This window comes from Acartia tonsa, chromosome 11, assembly GCF_053477335.1.
Source record: "Acartia tonsa isolate MP-2025a chromosome 11, ASM5347733v1, whole genome shotgun sequence".
Taxonomy (NCBI): Eukaryota; Metazoa; Arthropoda; class Copepoda; order Calanoida; family Acartiidae; genus Acartia; species Acartia tonsa.
Genome location: NC_137270.1, coordinates 38,378,765 through 38,406,751, shown reverse-complemented (window position 1 = coordinate 38,406,751; position 27,987 = coordinate 38,378,765). Strand labels below are relative to the sequence as shown.

Genomic DNA, 27,987 nt, shown 5'->3' with positions numbered 1-27,987 from the left:
TATTTTTATCATCTATTCTAATTAAAATTTTAATAATTTTTTTCTCAGAACCAACCCGAAGCTATGAGACTGTTATTACGGAGTGGTGCTAGCCCCGACATGCCCAATAACAACGGCAAGACCCCCCTTAATATTGCCAGAGAAAGGGGGTACAAACTCTGCGAGGAATTGGTGAGATTTTCTTTTTTAATTTGTTGTATTTCAAGCCTTTAACGTCCAGGTTTATTTTTAGACCATATCTATCTGTTTAAGAACTGTCAATTGATTAAAAGAAAATATTTTTTACAGCTAATTTTATTATTTCATAAAAAGCATTGAATTCAAAGAATATAATTTTAAAGACTTTAAAATCTCATCTTTTTGGCAAAATGACAAAGGGAGATATCAAGCATAAAAAATATAATAAAACAAGGGTTATTATATTCATAAGTAGCGCAGCAATAACAAGGTTTTTAAAAAAAAATATTTATAAAAAGTTAAACCAAAACAATTGTGTTTCCAAACATTCTCATATCTGAAAATCATACAATAGGACATATTTTTTTATTATGACGTAAGTACTAAGGACAGAGCCTAATTATAGAATGGCTGCACTATTTTAAAACTACAGTTAAATAGCTCTGAATTCATCATTTCTTAGTATTAAATATAATAATAATCCTTATTTTACGAAAAAAAGTTATGTTTACAAAAAAAATTAATATTTTTATGTAGCAAAAAATATTGTCATATAGTCATTATTAAATGTCTTCTTGTCGATATAAATAATTGAAATTTTATGTCAACATATACCATCTTAGCTTAATATGGGTTTATACTGAACTAAAATCTTTGCTAAAATGTACAGTAACCCTTTTGAAGTCTTTGTACTTGGTTTCAAATCAAATCTTAGCAAATTAGCCATGGTCTATTATTTCATGGAAAACGGCCAGGTTTTCTGCTATTTTAATCATATAATTTTTGTATTTTTGTTTTGTTTTAACCCACTTTCTTCGGTTTGCCTTATTAGCCTTATAATTTTTTTTACATATAATGAAATGATATGAATTTACTTAAAAAATCGTCCAAATATTTTTTATAAGATTTATCTTTCTCTCATTTGAAAATAATACTTTACGCGAAGTGAATTTAAATCAAAATTTACATTAAAACACACTAATTCCATATTTGAAAAAAATTGTCATTTTCAAATTTATATTAAATAAAAAAAAATAAAAAAAAGTATTCTTCTAACTTTAATACAGTCAATATAACGCAAAAGATTAAAAAATGCTTTATCAGCCCTTAGTCAACACAATGACTAATTAAACATTAGTAATAAAAACTTCAAAATTTAACATTTTACTTCAATTCAGTAGGTCGGGCCAAAAAATTAACCTTATTTTTCATGGGTTGGTTTTTGTTTTATTTTATGGATAAAAAAACAATTTTAAACGAAATATAAAATCTCAAAAAATGTTAAAGGGCAGGTTTTAGTCTAATTTTGAGATTTGGCCTGGGCTTATTTCAATCATGCTACTACTATCAAGTTTATTGTTATTGTCAAGTACATTCAGTGATAGAAGGATAGGTCAATATCCCGACATGGAAATAAGACAATGGCCGATAAACTGATGTACATTCCCAATGGAGATTCTCAAAATGTCCCCTTTAGTGAATTTAATTAGTTGTTGAAACGTTAAAACACTCATTTTAATGAAACAACTAAACAAAATTTAATAAAAGTCCCTAAAATTGTGAAGCAAACGAAGAAGAAAATGTTTTTATAAAACTAGTCTAAAAAAAGCCCAATGTCCCTTCCCCTTGCAATCTTCCCCCTACCTTATATAAACTATAAAAAAAAACAATGTTAAAGTTTTATTTTCGTTGACTTATTCCTTCATCCCTGTATGTTTTACAGCCTTGGAATAGGAAAAAAATGAAAATTTAGGTCACAAATATCCGCAGGGATAAATAGGGGCTGATTAGTTGGCACTAATTAAAATAATTAATGCCTTTAATTATATCCCAAAGATATGAAAATTCATGCTTACGGCTAAAAAGCTTAATAGACAATTTTTTGATAATAAAAACTGCTTACAAAGTAATCATAAATGTCTTTTAAAAATTTTATGCCCTGAAAATTGACTTTTTAATACCTAAAGGAAAATTTATAATTTTTTTCCCTCTGAGTCTGACACGTAAGGGTGCCAAAAAGAGCCCTTTTTACCCCTCAAAATAGGTCAAAAAAGGAGGGGGGGTTGGGTAGGTGTACTTTTTACAAGCCTACTTTTGATTACCCATAAAACTGAACTTTAATGTGATCAAAATCTTAACTGTTATACTTTTTAACTTCATACCCCCACAAAAAATTGGACCATAAAAAAATACATACATTCAAATTTTGAGCCGTTTTTATCAAAAGAAAATTGAACTTTGATGTTGCACTATTAAACTATAAAGAAAATAGTTCTTTTATTGCGGCTTATAAAACAAATACAAACAACAAAAACAGCCTTGAAAAAGTCCAAGTGTTTTGAAAGAAGCCAAAAAAAAAGCTGAATTAATGAATGTTTATATGGTTCCCCCCCCCCCCCCACCTTTTTATATGTTGCCACCTCTTTGTTTGGAAAACAATAGTTTTAATTGGACAGATATATGAACATAATTACATCTTAGACAGTAATGGATATAGAATTCGTGGATGTATTGACAGGGAAAAATTTGTCGTCAATTTAGATTGCCAATATGGATCTTACTTATTGGCCAGTTCGTTTATCCAGTAGGAGGGGGTTGGATTGGGTAAAGGGGTGGATGGTGCTATAGTTATTTTAGCTAGTATCTCTTTATTAGAGTACATGAAAATCTGGTGCAACATTCAAGTTATAATATATCAATTTTAACAGTCAATATTATCAGTAGCTAACTATTTAATAAACCGAAATTCTTTTTCAGTATGGCTTCGAAACCGATTAATATCCGCTGGATTAGAACTGGTTCTCTGCCATACTAAAAATTCATGTACAATATGGACAATTTTACACGAATATTAAAATAAAAATTTTAAAGATTTGTCGATCAAGAATACAAAAACTAAATCAAATTCTTCACCATAAGACAACAATACGATGAAAATTATCAACTAAATGTTAGATTTATACTAAGGTCATTTAATCACTTGAAATATGTCTTTTTTCTCAAAAAAAATCATAAAACACTTATAATTATAGCGTTTTTTAAAATTGTTAATTATCCCCGCTCTAATTATGTTTAAAATGGAGCTTGTTTTTAGTTTTTAACTGTCTTATTTTTCATTAAGAATAACTGTTTTGATTAATTAGGGTGCGCGTGTGAGTGTATTTTTTAAGGTCATATAAAAATTAATATAATATTTACATCAAAAACGCCCTAAATATGCTCTTTCTTCTAAAAAGTCATGATTCTTCAAGCATTTTGTTATAAAAAAAACTAACAATCCCTTTGGACATGCAAATCCTTGTTTTTTTTCTTGTTGTTTGGCTATGTGGTTACATAGCCAAAGACGGAAAAAACTGTCATTCAAAATGTCAAATTTGATCTTGAAAATACAAGCCAATAGAGGACAGATATATAGAATAGATGACTAATTAGATAAACAGATTATCTCTCTAATGACCCTATCTAATAATTACTTTTAAGTAACAAAACTCCACAAAATAAGCCCACACATGTCAATTAAAGGTTTTGGGACATAAGGATTTTGAACATTTTTTCTAAAACTGCATAACTACTCTATAGATATGCGTCTATTGTGGCTCGTAGGTCCGGCATAATATGATGAATGAGGAAAAGAGGGAGGCGCACCCACACTCGATAATTTACATAAATACCTTCAAAAAATACAAGAATATATTATTTTTGAAAAAAAAACATGTTAAAACAACATTTTTGAGGTTTTTTAAGATACATAATTTTAGCTGTTTGTTTGTTTGTATCATGTATTGGCATATTATAAACACGCAAAACGTGTTCTTTAACGTTTTGCTTCCCCTATCTAAAACTTTTTGCTGTTAATATTTATGCCTCTATGTTAAATTGCTAATCTACCTAGAGGGAGGGGGGGGGGGGGGGCATTTTCCCCTGGTTGCTTTCATTTTTTAAACCTTCTCATTTTTTCCTGCTATATAACCATCTAACATTAACGTCGTTTTATTTCAGTTGTTGCACGCCCTCGATCGGCAGAAGACCATGTTCGAGAACGTGAACATCGACTGGAACCTGCACCACGACGATATGACCACCGACTTCTCCGACGAAGAGACGCTGGAGGACACCAGTTCGCGGACGTTGAACCGGACGCCGGATAGACGCGGCGGTGCTAGCGGCGGCAACCGGCCGATGTCAGTCTACACGCCTGTCGGAGCGGCCGAAGATGATAGTCCAGAAAATAATAGGTCACAGGTAGTAACTTTTGATTTCTTATAACTTTGTTAGTTGTTGCTTAATTTTGCTTAATATATCCGCGGAAAGCTGCTTATAATACGATGCGAGAAATAACTATTACTACCCAAAATAGAACATAATTCAAAACATACATATTTAGAATAAATATTTTTTTGTAACCCACTTAATCTTGATATTTTTGTTACAGGGTAGCACAAGCGACTGGAGCAGATCAAATACCTCAGACAGCGGAGATTCTCCGGGATCTTACAGGACAAACGCCATGCCTCCCCCACCCCCTCCACAATCAAAGAAACCCTCACTATGTAAGTATCTATCTATCAGTTTATCTCTATCTATCTGTCTATCTATTTATCTGCCTATCTGTTTATCTGTCTGTCTATATACCTGTCTATCTATTTATCTGTATATCTCTCTGTATATATATATCTATCTATCTTTTTTCTATCTATTTGCTATCTATCTGTCTATCTATCTATCTGTCTGTCTATCTATCTGTCTATCCGGATATCAAGTCAAATATCTTGTTTTTTTTGTCTCAAAACTAAGTTGTCCTATATATCTTTCTTGGAAAAAAAAACAAAACAAAAAAACTTTTTTTTTCTAAGAAAAAGAAACAAATAAGATTAAGCAATAATGTATTTTTCTTTCATCTTCTTTTTTCCACTAAAAACATAGCAAAATAATGTTTTTGCATTTTTCTTATTTTTCATTTTCTGTTTTAGAAAGAAATATATTTTATGTTGATTAAGAAAATTATAATGTTATGACCAGTTAAGTGTAACAAGGATAAATATTTCCAAAAACATTTTTTTCTAATACATGAAAAAATGGCATTTATTATTAATAAATCGCTGAAAATGGCATTTTCGTACTATTGGTCATAAAGCTTGAATTTAATTTTTTTTTAAATTCATCAAAAATGCACTTGATTAAGTGGCTCGTTCAGACGGACAGACGGACGTAACGTACCAAGTAATAGAGTAGCTGCGCTACTAAAAAAGTAATCTAATATAAAAGATTTATGACTATCCTTGGAAAAATATACCAACACTCATATATTACAGGGTTAGGCTTTGAAAGACTAATTATTTTTGCAAATAAAATTGAGTTTTTTTTTAATATTCTACCAACCTTCAATGCTAACAAAGGCATAAATTTGGTATTTTTTCGACCCTAAGCATTCTTCTTTTTAGATACTGAAATAGGTCTGACAAAAATGTAAGCACCATAAACCGTTGAAAGTCCTAACTATTAAGACATGAGCAAATGTTTTTACACTAAATTGGGAAATGAGAAATATACAAATGTGCGAAAAACATTTTTTTACATCTTTGTACATTACAAGTATCTTGTATTTTTTGCAGTTCTAGATAGATATATTTTCAGTATGGCTTCGAAACCAATTAATATCCGCTGGATTAGAACTAGTTTTCAGCCATACTGAAAAATCATGTATAGCATCGTATTAAAGACATTTTTTCACGAGTATTAAAATAAAAAAATTTGAAATTAATACCAATTTTGTTAGTCACGAGGGTTAATCTTAGAGTTTTTCATCTTAATATCTTAACAGCCGAATGCTGTCTATAATACGATGAGATACATAACTTTAAATTTATTTTATTTTTAACCAGCGGAAAATAAATGTTCAATATCTTCTCTAACGAAATGTTTTTACAAAATAATCCTTTTTATTTTTTGGAACAATTTGCTTAACAAATGTGTTGTTCTCTTGAATAAGAATGAAAAACAAATATTCTTGTTTTTCCAGCAATTTCTTAAGTAAACATTTTACATCAAATTGAAATTTTCAGCAATTTATATTGAAAATGAGAAAGATTTAAACTTAAATTGAACTTATTTTTTAAAATTTAAACTTAACACATTTTTGCTAAATTAATATACAACTCTCTCTTTCCCCAAAGGCAGATTTTCTAACAGATCATCTACTATTTGAATCATGTTTAAAAATTTCTGTCTTTCTTGAAAGTATTTATCTAAAGGGATAAGACAATGACCCAAAAATTAATGCACAGTCCCAAGGCCGGATAATACACAAAATTACTCTTTCCGTTGATGAAAACTTTTGGACAATCATCTTAAAGAACGAACCAATCAAAATTCAGTAAAAGTCTCCAAGTTATTAGATCAACAAATAAGAAAACATTATTATAAATTTTGGGGACTAGTGTAACTAACAGCCCAATGTCCCCTCCCTCCCTGCTTGAAAGGCTATTAAAAGGCGTAGCACAGATATAAAAACACAATGGCCGGCTTCGAACCGAGTGCCAAAGGACACTTTTGTCCTCCCATTAATTATGATTTCTCTAATTGATACATTGTACCATGCTAAACCTATCATTAATTCCTATACAACAGTGTGTATGTCTTTTGTTAAAACATTTAAAACTAAATTTTTTCCAAACATTTTTGCAATACAACCAAAATTTAATTTTTTTAGCTGTTTAAAATTTAGTTAATCATTAGATTTGACGACCATAAAGTGTTTTAAACAAAAAAAATGCTCCAGAGGCGATAAAAAGAATGGAAGTTGATTAAAAACAATATATAAAAACAAGCATTACATTTTTTAAAAAAAGTTTTGCTATCTCAAATAGTAGCTACAATACAGAATAACCCCTCTGATACATGTTGGTCTAAAGCCAAAAGGGGGCGGAAAGGGGATAATTTCTTGTAATATGAGGGGGTTAAAACACCCAGGGTGGGGGGAGGACATATTAAAGCAAGGGGGGGCATTTCAAGGGGGGTGTATGGTATTTTTTCTCCTATTGTCAAAAATGTTGATTATAGATCTTAAGTTTTTCTTCAATGATCAATTGTTGGAAGTTCAATTTGCACATTTTGTAACTATTATATAGTATCTATATAGACACCAAAAATCAAATATTTATTTAATTAAAATACAGATTATGAATATCAATCTTACATTAATCTATTAAAGAGTTATATATAGTACAAACTTTACAAAAAAAGTAATGTATGTATTGGTCATCTATTCTTTTTTTCGCCATTGTTCACTTCTCCAGTTTTTGACTGCCAAAAAAAGTTTTTAATTTTTTAATAAACGGGTAAAATAAAGGTCTGTGGTTCTTCAACCGATTTCGTTTTTGTGTCATTGTTTTAGCAAATATCTATCTATCCATCCATCTATCTATCTATCTATCTTTCTATCTATTAATCTATCTATCCATCCATCTATATATCCATCCATCTATCTATCCATCCATCTATCTATACATCCATCTATCTATACATCCATCTATCTATCCATCCACCTATCTATCCATCCATCTATCTATCCATCTGTCCATCTATCCATCCATCTATCTATTAATTTTTATTCTATTTGACAACTATTTAATAATAATTTTCTTTGCAGTTTCCGGCTCAAATTTGGCGAACCATTTTGTGGGCTCGCTGAAGAAGGGCGCCAAGGGTCCAACCAGCTCTCCCGCCAACTACGCCACCCTTCCCTCCCAGCACCAGATGCGGATTACCAACGGAAGCGGCGGTGGCAGTCGGACGCCTGCCGGGGTCAGCAGCAGAGAACACACGTCGCCGCAATATTCGCTGCCGCCAGCACATAAACGGTCACCATCAACTGATAGCGGCAACGCTGGTTCTAGATCAACTACCCCTGTCTCTTACAGGATAGGTAAGACATTTTCTCGTATTTTCTCGAAACTGATTAATATCCGGAGGACTAGAACCAATCCTCAGCCATACTGAAAAATTATGTCATTAGCATCATAATATATCCAGTTTTCTACGAATATAAAGATGTACGATAATAAGGCAGGGGCTAAAAAAACTAGTTTTAATCTTATAATTGCACATTTTATACCCACGGAAAGCTGTTTATAATACAAGGCGAGAAATAACTATTAAAAATACTGACAGTTAAAATTAAATTTAATGAAGCTTCGCTTCTTTCATAACTTTTTTCCACCATAAAAAATTCTTAATTTACTATTAAAAAGTTGGTTAAAAGTCCTTGGAACTTTTATCAACGTAGAAAGGATATAATTTCTTTAACAAAACTTAATTTTAAAAGGCATTTTTAGCGGAATTTTTAATATTTGAAGCAAATAAAAATTTCCTTTATGCCTATTAAAAATACAATGATATGATATTTCGGCAAAAAATCAATTTTCACGCAAATTTTTATTCGCCATGAGCCATTTTAAATTGATATCACGCGTTCAGCCTATTTTTTTTTCAATTTCTAATAGATATTGATTTTTAAAAAATCCTTTTAAAATATTGTTTATTAAAAAGAGAGAAATATAAAAATGCCGTATAGATGTATAGTAAAGATAAGAGGAAAGGGTTTTTGCAAAATTGCACATCAATAAAAATTTTGCTATTTTAGCAATAACTTTGTCTAAATCACCAATAATGATACACAAAATTAGTAGCTATTATTAAAATTAGTAGTTGAAATGTTTGAACACTCAACTAAATGAACCAACCTATCTAAATTCAATGAAAGTCCCCAAAAGTTATCAAGCCAAGAAATAAAATACACTGTTTAAAAATTGAGGACTAGTGTAATAAGCAGCCCAATATCTTCTCCCTGACTATTTTGATTCAAGTTGACTAAAACCAATAAATTTTCTCTTTTTTTTGCATTTTTGTCAAAATTTTTAAAAAAAATGTTAAAGGGTGGTAACGTATAAACACCGCCTCGTAAATCTACGGCCGTGAACTTTCTGTTACAAATTTAATTGTCAAATCACGCAAATTTTGCAACAAACTGCAAGACAAAGGTTGCCAAATAAAAAGTAACTTTACATTCAAAATAATTTACAACATATTCATTTAAATTTCTGACATGTTTTATAATTAAATAAATATTTTTTGCAACTCGGAAAAACTCAAATTTGGCGACCCTAATATTGGGTTGCCTGAAATTTCATGTTGTGTGTGTGCACTCATTTTTTAGCGCGAACCCGCGCCACGCACAAATTTATGAGTTTTTACATTACAGCCAATTTTATTACCAGAAAAGTTTGATTTTCGATATTAATTTTGAGTTCTAATTTTACTTTATTAAAAGTTGTGTTTTAAAATAACTAACTTAGCTAAAAAATAGCAAATTATTTTGCAAGTTTTAGACAAAATATTTTGACAATTTTCAACGGTAACCTGCTCGAAACATTTTTATTCAGATATCCAATGCATTGAGCTATGCATTATTTTAACAAGAACACCACTAGACATTGGTAGTGCTGTCCACAAATCTAAACTATCATAATTATCGAATAAAAAATGAGCCAAAGAAATTGCTACAGTTGAGCTACTTATCATTTTATAAATGGAAACAAATCAAACAATATTTATTAAGATTTATTCATATTTATAAACAGGCCTTATTTAAGCTTTGAATTATGATCAGGATTTTCCTTGTTAACCTTGGAAGCCTTGCTGACATACCATTTCTATGGTTTGTTTGACATATGATTGAAATCTTAGGGGATAAGATAAAGAATTAGTGTACATACCCAATGATAATACAGAAAATAACCACTACTGTGGAATGATATAGCCTATTGGTTTGAAAGTTTCTTCTTCAACTAGTGTTTTTACTTAGATTATTAAACTTTGGGTACCACAATAATTATCTTATGTCGATACAATATCAGCACCAAGGGGCTAACAGGGACATTATTAACCGAGGGTATTGAATTTGAACAAAGAAAGTATATCCAACAAAGAGTGTGTCCCCATTTCCGCATAATATCTCTTTGGCATAGTGTTATATTTTTGCGTGTACATCCCTCATGATGACACACTAAATTACCCCTTCTGTAGATTAAAATTAGTGGTTGAAACGTTTGAATACTCAACGTAATGAATCAACTTATCAAAATTCACTAAATTCCACAAAGTTGTTAAGCTAACGTACAAGAAATGTTATTTAAAAACTTTGGGGACTAGTTTAATAAACAGCCTATTGTCCCCTCTCTTTCTGCAAAATAGCAATAAATTAGAGGGGATGTTCAATCATTATGTTTGTACTGTTGTTAAAATTTGCTATTTTGATATTGGCGAAAGTGAAAGTACACTTGCACAAAGGTGTAGTAAGATTAAGATTTAATAATGCAAAGCCAACAAGGATTTCAATATCCATAAATAGTTCAATTTTATTAATTTTATGGGGACTTTAAGTGATCATCAGTATTCATGCTCACCTAGAAGGAGAACCATATGGGTACAGCGGTCAGCGAGATCCTCCAATACAAATAGACACACACAGATCCTGTTACTTTATTATAAGGATGACTTCTGTTTAAATTAAATAGTTGCTTTGTTCCAAATAATATTTAAACTGATCAGAAAACTGGGAGGGTGGTATCAACAACTTACCCCACCCAAACTTTAATTGATGATAATCGTTGCTGCTTCTCTTCACTTTGACTGTCCGTCCGTCATGCTAATTGTAACTTGATGGCAAATCTAATAAAAGGACAATGGACATAACATTGATGTACAATGTACATCCCAATGATTTTTAACAAAATAATCCTCTGTAGCATAAATAGCTGTAAAGTTCGAACATGACTTGATTGAACCATCCAATCAAGATTTAATTAAATACATTATATAGGTGCTTAACTAAATATCTTAATTATTTTTAAAATATTTTCGTCGACCTTTGAATATTGTCATCCGTGTTTTATTATAATCACACTCTACAATCTAACTAAATTGCATGAAAATCTGGATTAATTAAAGTTTTTTTTGTTAGCTAATTTTAACAAAATGTTAAAAACTAAACAAAGACCTTTATCAATATTAAAATGTAAAGAGCTATAAAACAAAAATATATAAACCGACGCAGGGTGATAGGAGACATTGGGCTGTTTATTAAACTGCTTATTATTTGACTTAAAAACCTCAGAGACTTTTATTGAATTTTGATTGGTTGGTTCATTAAGTTGAGTGTCAAAACGTTTTAACCACTAATTGTAATAATTATAGAGATAATTTTGTATATCTTCATTGAGGATATACATCAATTTATCAACCTTTGTCTTATCCCTGTGGATCCCTGGAACCCGACAATTAACGTATTTCTTATTTTTAGGCGGAAATTTCAACACATCTCCGCGTGGCAAGCTGCTACACACGCCGTTGAAGAGTTTCATCGAGGAGAAAACACCGCCAACCGTTACACCGTTAAAACTGTCTAACGGGCAGTCAACCGAGTCTCTAGAATCTTTGTCAGACGAAATTTCCAATAATACCAGAAGTATGCCGAACACACATACGATTAATCGAAGGGTAAGTCAATTTTTATCACAATTTCTAACGGGGTTAAATTCTCAGTGATTTTTAGTCATGTAGTCTTTGAATTTTTACACAAATATTATATAATTCAAATCGCTGAAAGTCAGTCCCTAATTAAAACTAATTTTTTCCATGTTTCCAAAATAGTATTGAGAATATATTCTATTATCATATGCAAAATTATGCATACAGCAGCTTTTGCAGATTTATCTGCAATTGTCCCCTCCCTCCAATAATTAAACCACTTTATAAGTTTATATTGCTTACTGAAAGGTATTTCTAACTTGAATAGAATTTAGAAGTTTTTAGGGGTAGGACATTGAAAGAAAAACATTATTTAGAATCTTTAATTAACTTGCATTAACCTACCCCTGCGATCCCTGAACTTAAATATCTCTCTTCTAGTAAAAACTAATGACAATTTAAATCTTTTCAAACGTAATGCAAAAAAAGTTTATTTAGGGTGTTGGCTTTGAGTAATAGACTGTTTGTAGTAGTAGCGTAGCTACTCTATGATTAAGTCTGTCCGTCCTTGTTATTTACAAACTATCAAAAGCAATCCATCAAATATATTTTTTATCTTACATAAATTATGATAATATATGAAACTTAAAAATTATAATCTAGCATGTAATCTTATTATTTTAAATCTCTGATATCCTTTCACAATATTTTTATATTGTGAATATTTTATAATATTATAAACATATTAAACAATGGATACAAAACAATGTTGTGTATGCATGAAAGCTTTTTTAATATGTTAAACCATACAGGACAATTAGATCCATTGGAAGCGAAGCAATAGTAAGCTAAGAAAACTTGAAAAAAGGCAAAACATTTTTATTATATTCTTTTGTTCTATTGTTTCATTTATGTGTATAAAATATCTAAATCCACCAAAAACAAAAGCTGTTATAGTCCTTTACTATAGAAAGAAATTATAGAGTAGCTTCGCTCCACGAAACAACCTACTTCCGGCCTGAGAAAAGATTTGTAAGAGTATATTTTGTAGTTCTGAGGCTTTGAATCAATCTATTGATTTTTTAAGCGCAGCATCTCTATTACTATCAGTGTCCGTCCGTACGTCTGTGCTAATTATGATAATGCTATTTATGTTCCCATTTCTTGTAGCAAGCTAAGTCAGTTAGTCAGTCGATATGGGGAAATATTTTCTCGGCTGCTATTGAGGAGAGACAGTTATTTATTTAGTGAAGATCCCCATGACATATGCGCATTTTATTTTATACATAGTTTTGTCCGTCTGTCTGTCGGTTATGATTCAAAATATATATCTCATTTCATGATTTTCTTGTAAGTTTTTGTATCTTTCCTTTTTTGTTTTGAGAACAGATCATCAGCTCTCTAACTCACTTTGTACATTTTTTCCATTCCATAATTTTTTATGCTTCGCTACTTATGGATGTTGTCATCCTTGTTTTATTCATATTTTAACCAGCTGTTATAAGAGACGTTTAAGTTTTAAATTCTAAAAGAGTTTTAACTGAATTTTAATTCTAGACAATGGTTCTATTTGAATTTCTTAAGCCTCATAAATTATATATTTTATTTATAAACTGTTTAGGGTTTGAGCTCTACTACCTTATTATCTTGAAATTTATCAATTTATATTCTGCCTTAACTTAAACTTGAGATGTTGTTCACAAGTTTGAAATGGTTTCACTAGAATTTCATAATAGCCAGGAGAAATATATAAATTCTAAATTCTATTCAAGTTTAAATAAACCTTTCAGCAAGCAATGTAAACTTATAAAGTGGTTCAAGTTTATACAATATATTGTAAGCGTAGAAACTAGGGATAAAGTTTCTAGAAAACAGAAAGCAATTAAAAAGTAATAGGCACAATAAAACGTTCAATACCAGTTTAGAAACATGGTAAAATAAGCTTTCCACAAAGATCTTTCTTTGTAATGTAGGTTTTTTTGTCTGAAGCTAAAGATTGTAAAAATGGCTGTTTCTGCTATTCTTGGATCCTGGTTTTAGACTATTTCCTTCCTTCTTAAAGTTTTCCTAGAGGCCTTCCGGAACAAAGCCATTTGTGATAATTAATATACATAACTTGTGCATCATTTAATATCCCTTTTTCTTTTTCAGCGGTTGGATTTGCAGCGGTTCAAGAAGTGTCGGGCACTGTACGACTGCGAGGCCGATAATGAGGACGAGTTGACCTTCGAGGAGGGCGATATCATCATCATTATGGCGGAGGAGACAGAGGACGAGAACTGGATGGAAGGAGTGCTGGAGGCGGAGCCGGACAAGCGCGGCCTCTTCCCCGCCTCCTTTGTCCATATGCTGACCGACTGACATCAGCTGCTCAGCCGAGATGGGGAATAGCGGGGTCCAGCGCCGGTCAGCTGATATTGGCTGATTTTTGTCAGTTATAATAAGCAAGGCTGACAAACAAATGACCGATTATGTCAGACACAATCTGACCTGAAACCAGTGGAAAGAAATATATATATATAAAACCAGCTGATTTTTGTCAGATAAAAAACTGACAGATTTTTGTTCAGCTGATTTTTGGCTGATTTATGTGTGTTCAGGGAAATTGCTGATAAATTGTCAGAATGAACTTTAAGAATAAAATCAGCATATTCCAAAAAATGTGTAAAAATAAAACTATTAGTGTTCAAAAATATACAAAAAAATCCTACAAAAAAAGTTGTGATTTATGTCTTTCTTTTTACATATTATAACTGAAAAATAACTCCTAATTGAACATATTACCATAGATACCAAAAAAATATTAACATAGACAATAATGTTAAAAAAAATAATTTTAAAAATGTTGAACTTTTTATATTAAAAATTTGTCAACTGTGATCATTTTTAAGTGAAAATAAAATATTATACATAAAATGGATTAAAACCATTTTTATAGTAGATTTTATAATAATTTATATGATGTTATAGATAATTACATAAATTAATACTTATAGTCTTGTCTCAACTTTCTGTTTTTATTAAAAATTTGTAATTATGATGACCAATTATGAACAAAAAAAGATTGTTTTTATGTTTTATGACTTTTTATATAATATATAATTTGCAAAAAAATAGGTTTTCAATTTTTTTCTCAAAATAATGAAGTAACTCTATGATGAAGTTTGTCTGTCAGCTTTTAAGTAACCTGATTCTGTCTTAGGGAGCTTGAAAATACAAGAATATTTATTATTCATCGTATTATAGATTGAATTCCGCGGATATTAAAATGAAAATTTATAAGATTTAATCCAGTTTCCTTAGCCCCGAGGGGCCTAAGGCACGGTTTAAAAAAACTGTTTTAATCTTATGATTGCACATTTTTTTTATCCGTAGTTAAGTGCATACAATACAATGCTAGATATAACTTTTAAGTATGGCTGAGAACCGGTTCTAATTCACCGGATATAAATCGGTTTGGAAGCGATATGGGAAAATTAATTGAGAATTAATAGTCAGGTATCTTTGTGGATAAGAGAACGGACGATAAATTAATGATTCGCAATGATGATAAATAAAATTCAGGGTTCGGAAGCCGCGCTATCAGCTATCTATTTGGGGGGATGAAGGGTGACTTTTATTATTTTTTTATGGGAAAATAGGGGGGAGTTTGGTTGAGCACCCACCAGTTTTAATTTTAGTTTTTTTAAAAATTCAAAAACTTGGAAAAGGCAATTTAAAAAGTTTTCATTAGTTCAGTAGTTATCGAATTCTTAATCTACAGACAAAATAACTCTCCATACTTTATACAAGGTTTTAGAAATAATCATATGTAATTCTTGGTGGAATTGAACAGAAAACCTTTCTTACACATTATGGTGCACTAACCCTTAGAACATAGGTGTAAAGCAATTTTATATTAAAATTTAGTTAATAATATTACAAATAAAGTAAGTTTACCTAGAACAAATCTCCTCTAATCTTTTTTTACACATTATATCCACCCTCCTTTTAAAATTTTTTTTCAACTTGAGAGGAAAATAACTAAATATAAATGAGAGGAAACAAAAATTATTGTCCATTGTCCCAATGTCCATAGCAGAATAAAAACTTTAATCACATTCAATTCTTGGTGGAATTGAACCAAGAACCTTTCCAACACACGACTGCCACACTAACCTCTAGACCAAAGGTGACAGAAATTTTGAAGAAAAATTTAGGTCTAAATATCACAATTTAATAAATTATTGGGTGCTAAATTTCATAGGTATAACTCTTATGTACATACTTTTAAAACCTGTTTTAATATGTAATGAGTTAATGGTTAAAGGATACTAGTGGCTGCGCCCCTAAAACCTCTAGGAATACTTAAGGGAAGCAAAAATAATTTATTTTGAGGGTCATCTTTTTTTGGGAGGGAAAAGATACATTTCCCCCCAAAAAATATAAACTTTCCCTGGATCAATAAGAAGCTTCACATTACCACTTTATATAATAGAATATGTGGATATATTAAAAAAAAAAATTGTTAATAAAATTATGGACCTCATTTATTGGCCAGTTCATTTATATATCCCATAAGAGGGGAGAGATGGATTAAAGGGGGTGTATGGGGGTTATTGTTATTTTAGCCAGCTGAGATTATTTCTTTATCAGAGTACATGAAAATATGGACAACATCAAAGTAATAATATATCGATTCATGTATTGCTTATAAATTCAGAAATTGTATAACATAATGATAAAGATAAAGAAACATTTTTTTTTATAATAATTGCAGTTTCAAAAATAAAATCAATTTTAGTAAGCATCTTTGTAAAATAAACAAAATCGGATGATATATGATAATCATTTAACTATTTCAATCTATCGAGTACATAAAGATTATGTAGATTTTTTTGCATATTATACAGGACAATTTATTGCATTTTACAGACCTTTTTTTAACCAACTTTAAAAAGTAAAATACATCGCTGTTTAAATTTTTTTTGTTAGAAAACATATTAGGATTATTTGTGTTCAAAATAAACACACACACACACCCTCCCCCCTCCCCAAATCTTAATTTAATTATTTTCATTAATTTAAAAATACTATGAAAAATGAAATATGTATAAATCTTTTTTTTTTGCATAACTTTTTCAGTGTCTCTCATCAACCACAAAGTATTAAATACATTTAAAATTGAAGAAATATCTAAGTAGGAGAAGCTTAATTATATAGAACAAGTATTGCGTACCTAAACGGAAAAATAATAGAGAAGCTACTATATAACTTGAGTATCACAAGAATTGATTGCCCCCTGTGAGGTTTGAACTCACGGTCCCTAGTTTACAAGACGAGTGCTCTACCATTGAGCTAAATAGGCCACTTGTACAAGAAAAAAAATTTAAGATAATACAAATTCATAGTGAATACTAAGTAAATTCTGAAAAATTTGTATCTTTTAAAAACAATAAAATTAGGCAAACGTCAGTAGGGCAGTTACCCTATAAATAGTATTCAATAATATTCATAAGTATCAACGTTCAAAAACCTATTGCTCCTGGTGAAATTCGAACTTATAACCCCGGCATAACAGTGTAGAAGAACCGTGCGCTAACTGATTGCGCCACTGGAGCTCTTACATTACAGGTTCAAACTTTTTGTAGTTGTTCGAGATGGTAGTTTCTAAGTTGTAATTTTAAAAAAACTTAAGATAAAATTTTTATAAAAGAATATAAAAAAATTTAAAAGTATAACATTTAAAAAAGATATTTTTGGGCGATGGAAATGTCTGACCCCCACCCCAAAATTAGCTCAAAACCATCCAATGTCAATATATATATAACTAGCGGCTACGCCCCTAGAGGCCTCTAGGGGGCACTTGAGGAAGAGAGAGAGTCAAATTTAATAACCCAATTTCTTATTTTAAATTTTTAAAGAAAAGTAAAAAAAAAAAATTTTTTTTGGGGGGGGGAATTTTTTTTTTAGGGGGGGGGGGGGCCTCCCCCCTCATTTTTAATTTTAGTTTAAAAAATTAAAAAATTTTTTTCTTTTTTTGAGGGGGGCGGATTTTAAATTTTTTTGGGGGGTTGGGGGTGTCCCATCCCCCAAAAAATAGTTATAAACCTTCCCAGGACCTATGAGAAGCTACCCTGTTAAGGAGAACCCGATCGGTTCAGCGGTTAGAGAGATCCTTCGGTACAGACACACAGATACACAGACACACAGACATCCTGTTACTTTAGTAAAAGGATTCCTGAGAAGGACAACATTGTCAGTTCAGTGGTTGCTGAGATCTTAAGCTTCAGACAGACAAAATTAAATGAAAATTAAGCCCCGCGGCTGAATTGACGGCTGAGGCTTGTACTAATTTAGCACCTGCGGCTGCGGCTGGGGCTTACAATATCTCAGCCGCGCGGCTGTGTCAAAGCTGCGGCTGAATTTAAAAAATTAAGCTGCGGCTGAGGCTGCGGCTTACAAATATCAAGCCGCGCGGCTGCGGCTGCGGCATAATCATAACTTTGCAGCTGCGGCTGAGGCTTTCTTGAAGCCGCGCGGCTGAGTGCGGCTGCGGCTTCAAATTATTAACAGCCGCGCGGCTGAGTGTGGCTGAGGCTTCCCCAACTATAAGCCGCGCGGCTGATTGCGGCTGAGGCTTAGAGGGGCGTTGGCTGAATGAGGCTTAGTGCGGCTGAGGCTTAATGTGGCTGAATTGGAGTTTTGTGGCTGAGGCTTACAGTGGCTGAGGCTTACAGTGGCTGAATGCGGCTGAGGCTTACAGTGGCTTATGTTTTCTTTAAGCCGCGCGGCTGCGACTAAGGCTGAGGCTGCGGCTGCGGCTTCCGAACCCTGATAAAATTACCCACTCTATTGTAAAGTTGTTTGAAAAATTATTACATAGCCAGATTGGATTTAATAAAAGTTCTGAAGCCAACAAATGAGAGTACGTGTACATATATAGAACTTTGGGTACCAATATCATTTACAGTCCAAAATCCCCTCCCTCCATATCTATATCCCAATGTACCCTAAAAATATATTCCGTCCCTGTGTTGTTAATAAGCCAAGTTTGGTATAAGAGGCTATTTTTAATCAAATTTACAGTCCAATATCCCCTCCCTCCCTTTCTGTATCCCAATGCTATTGAAATACATTCTGCTATTGCCTATTCCCTGCCTGTGTTGTTAATAAGCCAAGTTTTGTATAAGAGGCCATTATCAATCAAATATTGAAGGAGAGAGTGAATTCTTATTATTAGACATATAGAATAGAGAACCATTTACATATGAAGAAAAATCATCTTTTTATAATGTCCCTTTTCTAAGAAGGGTTCGTTAAAACGATTAATAAAACAAAAAAGGGAGAAAAAGTCATTCCAATAGCCATAAATGTGAAAATAACCCGTAAAATGGATATAGAATGTGCGTGGATTTTAAGACCCAAGAAAATTGTTGTCAATTTAGGTTGCAAACATATATCATAACATACATCGGTCAATTCGTTCATCCAGTAGGTGGGGATGGGGTAAAAGGGGCGAATGAGAGTATCGTTATTTTAGCCAACTACGATTTTCAGTTTATTAAATGACATAATAATCTGGTGTAAATAATGATAAATCCATTTTTTATGATAACTTTGTGTAATTTAGTATAGATTACAATTCAATGTCCCTCCGATCCTTAATAAGATGGATAAATGCTCTATTTCAATCTTCAATTCTAATCGTAAAAGGATTTGTAATAAGTAATGCCAAATTTTATTTTCACTTATGCATCAAAGGATTTAAACAGGGGTCGGCAGCCGCAGCCATCTGTCTAATTTTAAGTCATAGTTGCAGCCAAGATCTCAATGTTTGTAAAAACTCTGACAGACTGAAAATCAACTACATATCTATTATAAACAGCTTTCTAGGATGTTAGCCGCTAAACGTTTGCACATCTTATTGGCTGTTTCATAATAGCAATCAAAACATTTTTGATTATCAACATTGGGAATGCACATTAATTCACCGTCCATTGTCTTATCCCATTATATACCTCTGACAAATACAAATAACCGAAGTACAATAATCAACTTTATCACGCAGCGCACGTAAATGCGCGAAAAGATAAAATCTCGGTATTTTATCACTCATTCTTAAGATCTTCCGAAAAAGGTTTCTTCATTTTACCGATTTGATTCTGACGGTATGTCGATAATATGTCATTTAAGAACACTTTCTCAAATTTTAAGCCATATTCGACTTAAACCATAGAAACTTAATGTCAACAAAATACCTTTTCGTCTAACAGGATCCATGCCATTATTTTTAGAATTCCTCTTCCCTCCCCAAATCTAAACGGTGCATAGACATAAAAGGGACGAAAATTGGTTTGAATTTGTGGGCCTTAATATTCAGGAATTCAGACATATTTTCAGTAATTTTAATCAAATAATATTTGATTGTCTTATTTGTGTACGATTCAAAATGCGTAGCAAATCAAAAAAAAGATATAACTAGAAAGTTAGTAAGTACATTTGAAACTTATTGATTTTATGCTTTGTTTTTTACGTTTTATTATACTCAGGGAAAATTATACTAAAAGTTTAAACCATCCCAACATAATTATAAAACTTCCCTAAAAATTACAACCAATTCGGACCGGCATTTTTCGAGATCTTAAGCCTTAGACAAAAACCTCAGGAGCCGAAGGTCCATGCTGACATAACTGGTATTAATTTAATGATTCTTATTTTAATATTCGTGGAAAATTTTCTGTTATGTTGATTCTCAAGATGATTGGGCATAACGTTTTAAGTATTAATTAAAATCTGTTAATGTCTATCCCTATTCCCTGTTTGTCTAAGAGATGAATAAATTCCTTAGTATTTGTGTGAATTATAAATGGTGAAGGTTCCAATAACTCAAGGTTAGGCACATTATATCATAAACTTACAGGGTGGGCAAACAGTTTTCTAAAAAAAAATAAAATATACTATGAAGGTACTTTCATTTGTTGTTAGATACCGGATGTCTCAAAAAGTAAAAAAGGTACATTAAATAATAAATTCAAAGGGTGTTCTAATTTTAAAAAAGGTTACATTATTTCATAAACATACAGGGTGTCTAAATAGTAAAAAAAGCTACTTGATATAATTAAACATACAGGATGGCTAAAAAATACACGGTACATTATATTAACAAACATTCATGGTGTACAAAAAGTAAAAAAGGTATATTTTATCATAAAAATAATACAGCATGACCCTCGAAAAAGTGTTTTTAAGCATCTGCAGCCTATATTTCTCAATAAAATATTAAAAGATTCATATGTACTTGTTCTCTATAATTTTATACATCAAAGGATATCAAAATATTTTTTTTAACTCAATTAACTGCCGAGATTTTTAAAGCCAAAGTTTGGAAAAAGTGCTTGAGAAACTGGATATTGCTAAATATTTCTTAGTTTTTTATTAGTATATTACTTTTTATCAACCAGTTAAAAAACAAATAAGAAAGAAGAGCAAGTTTACAATTGATACATTTTTTATTGCATAAAAAAGGTTAGTTTTACATATAAAAAATTACTTTTCAAAATTTCATCAAATGCATTTTTCTTATAACCATTTACCCTAAAATCTTATAATATCTCCTCTTTATTAATATGACCTTAAATAAACCCCTCCCCAATTAATGCTTACGACCGGAAAGATTAGTGCTTAAATTCCCGCCCACTCATACAAATTACTTAACACACATAAAAATCATTTAAATTGTTAAATATCTAATAAAAGTTTGTAGCTGTAACTTTTTTGTTTTTTAACTTATTTTATTAAAATAAAAAGTGTTTGATTTCTGTTTATGTAAACTTTTAATTTGCTACTATTTTTCATAGGATTTCTTTCTGTAGGGGTGTTTTTGCAATTTACACTAATCTAAAAATGCCTTTTAGAGCAAGTGAAAAAAGTGCTTTCAGCATGAAATAAATTTCTTGGAAACATCTTTATATAAGTTTTATAAAAAGTATTGAAATTATGAGGAAAACACGTCATTTCACTTTAAAAAAACATTTTTCTTGAAAAGTTACTTTTTCCTCAGCCACATTTTCAAAACTTTGGCTCTAAAAATCTCAGCTGTTAATTGATGTAAAAAAAATATTTTTATATCTACTTATGTGGAAATCTACAGAGAACAAGGACATATACATTTTTTGATAATTCATTGAGAAATATGGGCTGCAGATGCTTAAAAATACTTTTTCGAGGGTCATGCTGTATAGATTGAGATACCCTGTATATGACCATAGACCATACAGAGGAGCATTAAATTTAGTAGCATTAGATACAATCAATCCAATAATTATTGGACACCCTGTAAATCTATAAACAAAATTGTATTATAAACGCATACAGGGGAACAATAAAGAACTTTAAACACACGAAAAGAATAACTTTGGGACACCATGTATAACCATAAACCATATTGAATCAACATACAGAAGAACAATTTGAGAACTTTAAACACACGAACAGAGTAACTTTGGGACACCCTGTACAACCATAAACCATATTGTATCATAAACACATACAGAAGAACAATTTGAGAACTTTAAACACAATCAAAATAATAGCTAACACTTCCTTTACCCGTTTTCAAACATTGCCCTTCGTATTTCTTTAAAATTACCAGCAATATTTCATATATAACCTTATGTTCTACCTTTTATGGAGATTCCTTTGCAGCTAGATGATATTAAAGCTAAAAACTAAAAAGAAACCTAATCTTTACATGATACCATTATCCTATTGATATGGTATTAATGCTGAATTCTATACCGATTAGACACAACATTATTTACTAAGTATATTTGCGATAACTTTTATTTAATGAAATCTTCCAATTTTTAACATGTACAAAACGGCCTGCTTAATTGCTTCAAGATCCATGTCAGATCTATATAGGAAATAAATGTCTATAAACGAGCTCAAGTTTTCCAAGGAATATTTGTTTAAAACTCATAGTGCTCCAATAATCCATAATAAACTCTCATTGCCCAGAACGATAAGACCCATTTTTTTACTTTATTAAAAATAAATTCCTTTTTTTAATTTCATGTTGCTATTTACCTTATATCAATGTATTTAATTTCTAATCATAAAAAAGAATATTTAAATTTATAATATAATAAATTTAAGAAAACTCTGTTTTAAAAGAATTCGATTGTGGCGACACTTTGTGTGTTCAAATATTAAACTAAAATTGTAATCATCATCATTAACCCTTTGGTGATGGTAATGTAAAAAAAAAATATAATTTAAAAAATCTTTTTAAAATCATTTAGATTATTAAATATTTACTTTCTTTTAGATAGTAATGCCGGGTGAGGAAAATAGATTTATTGAGAAATAGATATGTATATAGAAAACTAGCCAATAGGGAGATAATTATATCGAGCCAACTCTAGTTAGAATATATAGGAGTGTTCACCATCTTAACTGAAAAACTAGCGGCTGCACTGTTAGCATCTAGGTTGTCTGTACTCGAAGGAGTAAGGAAAGTAGGAAAATAGCCTAAAAACAAACTTAGCCTGAAACCATCCGGGGACCTATCAAAAGATTCCATTAAATTGAGAACTCAATCTCTTCAGTGTTGATCTAAATCTTAAGCTACAGACAAAAAAAATAAGATTTCGCTAACCACCTAACCGATTGAATTCTCCAACCTAAGTTAGCTACACATAGATTTTGGGATGTTTTTTTGTTTGTTGACTATTTAGTGTTTAAATTAAAGTCTTAGGGTGGTTTAAGATTTAAATATCGGCCATTGTCATCTCCATCATGCATAATACATATGGATACAGTATATACGTGGATATATTGACAGGGTTAACTTTGTCGTTAATTTGCTAATATGGACATTATTTATTGGCCAGTTCGATCACCCAGTAGAAATAGGAAAGAGAATAGTTGTATCATTATTTTAGCCAGCTGAGAGTATAACTTTATAAGAGTACATGAATATCTGATGTAACATACAAGAAATAATATATCGAATCATAATACACATATAAGCACAACAAAGGACCATAGGTGGAAAAGGGGAAAGGGAAAGAGAAAGGAAAGGAAGAAAGAGGAAAAGAGGAAACTGGATGGTTTATGGGAAAAAGCAAAGGTAAAATGAGTAAACATAGTCACCTAGGCACCTTGCTCCTTCAAAACAACCAAATTCGAAGCAGCTACGTAATTTCTATTTTTGTTCACTCAATTATAATAATTCAAGCGTATTTACAAACGTACCAACGCTTCCTAAAATTACATAGAGTAGCTTTGCTACTAAAATTCCATAGATAACGGTTCAAAAACAAATGATAATAATGCATAATCTTCAAAATAATAAAGTATATTTATATCAATAGAGGAATTCTTTCAAAAAGATTTCAGCTTTTTATATGTACTTGTAGTCAAGAAACTTTTGCGCTCAATCGACGGACTGACCGACCAAAACGAGTAACAGAGTGTATGCTTATTGGCATAAAGACTCTATAGCTGTCTATCTGTAATAGCAACCGAGAAAATAACGATTCCAAAAAACTGTTATAGACATACAGACAAATGGACGTTTGCAATTATGAAGTAGCTTCGCTAAAAACAGTGGCTTGCTTTATTTTTGTATATATTTAATTTTTAGCTGCAAACTAATAACACTGATATAGTAAACTTAAGAAGGAAGAAAGGAAGATGGGTATAACACATACACACACACACACCTACACACAAACACCTGAGAGTACCTAAGGCCAAGTTGCTTAATCTACACCCACCATCACACACATACACAGACAACCAACTTTCCCTCTCAATAAACCAGTCTAAGACACGCACACACACACACACACACACACACACAATAGTCATAGGACACCATATAAACAACCTTTCCATTTATCCTGACTCGAACCCATGCCCCTAAAATTTTCATTTTTAATATGATAAAAGGAGCGTTACAACTGTAGGATGAACCATACGCCCCTATTCAATTGTTAAGCCGTGTTTAAATGACAACTCATAAGTTTTTCATGGGAATGGGGGGAAGGGAACAATGGAACCCCCCCCCGGCCCCCCCCCCTCCCATCCCACATTCTGAAAGTATAGTATGTCATCATAACTTAACTTTAACTAAACTTTTGTATACAGTTTAGACTATGAAACTATGGTCCTGCAACACAAAGTAATAAGCTAAAGATCTCAGAAACTGCTGGTCCTAAAGGGTTTCACATTTTTCTGGTTTTGAGCTATTTTCCTGACCTTTTCCTAGAGGTTATGGGCAAAGCAATTAGTTTATATAGGAATAATTTACCCCTTTTTTGTTTTTGAGTAAACAACTACTCTGTAACTCGTTTTGTTTTATGTTTGTTCTTCATATAAAAGTAAAAGGATGTCTATCTATCTGTCTGTCTGTAGCAAAGGATCTTACCAACGACTTGACTAATATATTTCTCCTTTACATTGAAATTATTATAGGCCCAGGAAAGGTTTGAAACTATTTAGTCAGAGGGTACCTTCACCCTCTCAAGAGAAATCTTCCCTGGAAAAATACCTCCAAAAGTAGAGTAAAGTGGTGTTTATTCCCTTGAAGCTTTGAAACACCTCATTTTACTACCCTAAAATTTTTAAAATACATTAGATTGCCCCCCTCAAACCTTTCAATCACATTATTTAACCCTCCTCAAAAAAAGGTTGGACGTCCCTGCCCCCTTTCCTTAAGTGCCTCAAAGAACTCAAGAAAGTTGATAGGCTAAACTGAATTATTTGTTAAGAATATAGAAATATTGAGGACAAACTGAATGACAGAAGGACAGATAGTTCAATCGGAGACATGGAAATACAATCACAAGAAACAAAAATAAAAGGGATAGACCAATGGAATTTAAAGTAAAACTTTCTGAAAACGAACAATTTAAAGTTAGGTACCTTTATCTAAATATTTTGGTGGAAAAGTTTATTTTAAATTTGTCGTCAATTTAGGTTGCTAACATGTTACATGGACATCATTTATTGGTCAGTTCGTTCAGGGGATGAGGTAAAGGGTGTGGATGGGGGATTGTTATTTTAGCCAGCTACATGTTTCACTTTAGTACATGATAGCCTGGTGTAAGATCCAAGTAATAATAGATCCATTTAAAGACTATGGACATTATTAAAATAGTGTTAGAGTTTCTAGTATCATTTCAGGTTATACAATGTTAGTCATTGGTTGAAAAGTTTGGACACTGCTGGCTTTAACCAATCAAGATTCACTAAAGACAGAGTCAATGAATGAGAGGTCATGTTAATAAAATTTTGGGTACCAGTATAATCTACAACTTTTTACATAAATCATATAGTATTTAAGGTTCTATATTCTATAATTTTTACTTAAATTGCACACACTTTAACAGACACTTTGCGGGAATACGCTTACACTATTTTTTATGCATTTTCTCTAGCCATGCGTTCAATTAATCAAGGCCTTCTTATGTATTTATTTATGAAAATTAATATTTTTTCTATTGTCATATCCTTGTATTCATAATTTCAGCCAGGGATTGAGAGGACATTTGACTGTTTATTACACTAGTCCCCAAAGAATTATTCATTTTTTTATTCGTTTGCTTAACAACTTTGAATTTTGATTGGTTAGTTCATTTGGTTAAATGTCCAAACCTTTTAACCGCTAATTGTATTCTACAGATGGGGTAATTTTGTGTACATCAAATTGTCGGCCATTGTGGTATCCCTTTAGATTCCTGAGTTTTAACAATGCCTTTTCTGTTGTAACTATATCAATACAAAAGAAAAGCTAGAAATGGTTGAATCGAGCAAAGAAAAGGAAAAATTAGTAAGTTCAAGCTTTTTCACAGAAAAACCTATTATTTTGCTTTTTGATTTTTTGAAAATTATCCTTTTTTGTCTGTAGCTTAAGATTTTCATTTTAGAGCAGCTTCACATATGTTGTGGGATTGTTTTAGACTATTTTTTGCCTTCCACAACCCCTCAACAAAAGTTAAAGTAATAAATTGCATATGTTTGATTTTGTATGTCCTAAAAGATCTCGCTAATGACAGGGCCGATTGTTCCATAATTTTAAGAACAGGGCAGGTTTTAGGCTTTTTTTCACTGCTAGTCTGTAAAATCAATCAATATTTAACGAAGTCCTCAAAGTTTTAAAACTTTTAATTTACAGTCTAGTTGCCTTTCCTTCCATGGTTAAAACCGTTAGTATGATATTTAGAGTTACATCAATTTGCTATTATATTTTTCATTGTGGAATTGATAAAACGATGAAAAATGAATCCCAATTGCAATATTTGTCGACCTTCGTCACATATGGAATACCTGGTGTGTATTCACTTCCGCATACCTATAACATTATCAAATAATCTGAATCGCATATTGCTGTAATAAAGATGCAGTTTCTGTGTGTGTCTGTTTGTACCGAAGATTCTCGCTAACCACTGAACCGATGTGGTTCTTCTTTACAATGTATCTTCTCAAAGGTCCTGGAAATGTTTATATATTTTGGGAAGGGAACCACCATCCTCTCAAGAGAAATCGTCATTGGAAAAGAAATACAAAAAAACATTTAAATGACCGCTAGGCGTCGTCAGTTTCGAAAAAAAAACAGAAAAACAGCTGATCATAGACAAATTACTGCTACTGGCCTATGGGGGCGTAGCCGCGAATTATTAAAACAGCACAATTAATCCATTTAACTGTTGCTCCAATCTGCTTTTTTGATGCCCACTTTCCCCTAAATGCGTTTTATTTTTCAGGTAGAAATAGGTCGTTGGACTGTAAATTATAATGGTTCACAATGGTTCATAAACATGTTCCAGAAGTCTTTCAGTAGGTAAATCTTGATTTAGTTGTACAATCTATAAATTCAACCGTATCAATAATCCACAAGTATATTTATCATAATTGGGAGTTTGACAGCAATTAATCGTCCATTGTCTTATTACTTTATATCCCTACTTTTTGCGATTAGGAAACATTCCGAACATATGATAATTTGCGCAATTAAGTGCACCCCCGAATACTTGTTGTAAATAGTGACAATCACATTTATTGAGAGTAAGGACTCTTTTGTCCACAAGTGGCTGCGCTCCTAGAATCTAGTGGCTCTGTATTCGACGGGTTATGGGTAGAAAATAGCATAAAACCACACTATAACCATAATATTAAATTAGAATTGCCTAAAACCCTACCCTAGGACCTATGTGAAGATTCCCTATAACGGAGAACTTAAACTTTTCCGCGGTTGGCGAGATCTTAATGAGCAACCAAAGTAAATATTAAGTA

General features: G+C 31.6%; 1 protein-coding gene across 1 annotated transcript in view; it reads left to right on the top strand.

Annotated features, from left to right (window-relative positions):
* The window catches only part of Asap (ArfGAP domain of ASAP), a 77,854-nt gene extending 63,490 nt beyond the window's left edge, over nt 1-14,364 (top strand). Inside the window, exons 13-18 of the mRNA XM_080176893.1 lie at nt 49-171; nt 4,177-4,419; nt 4,610-4,727; nt 7,826-8,101; nt 11,537-11,733; nt 13,855-14,364. Coding sequence (XP_080033019.1) covers nt 49-171; nt 4,177-4,419; nt 4,610-4,727; nt 7,826-8,101; nt 11,537-11,733; nt 13,855-14,064 — 1,167 coding nt within the window. The 3' untranslated portion in view covers nt 14,065-14,364. The remainder of the gene's footprint in view (nt 1-48; nt 172-4,176; nt 4,420-4,609; nt 4,728-7,825; nt 8,102-11,536; nt 11,734-13,854) is intronic.
* Nucleotides 14,365-27,987: the final 13,623 nt, after the last annotated feature.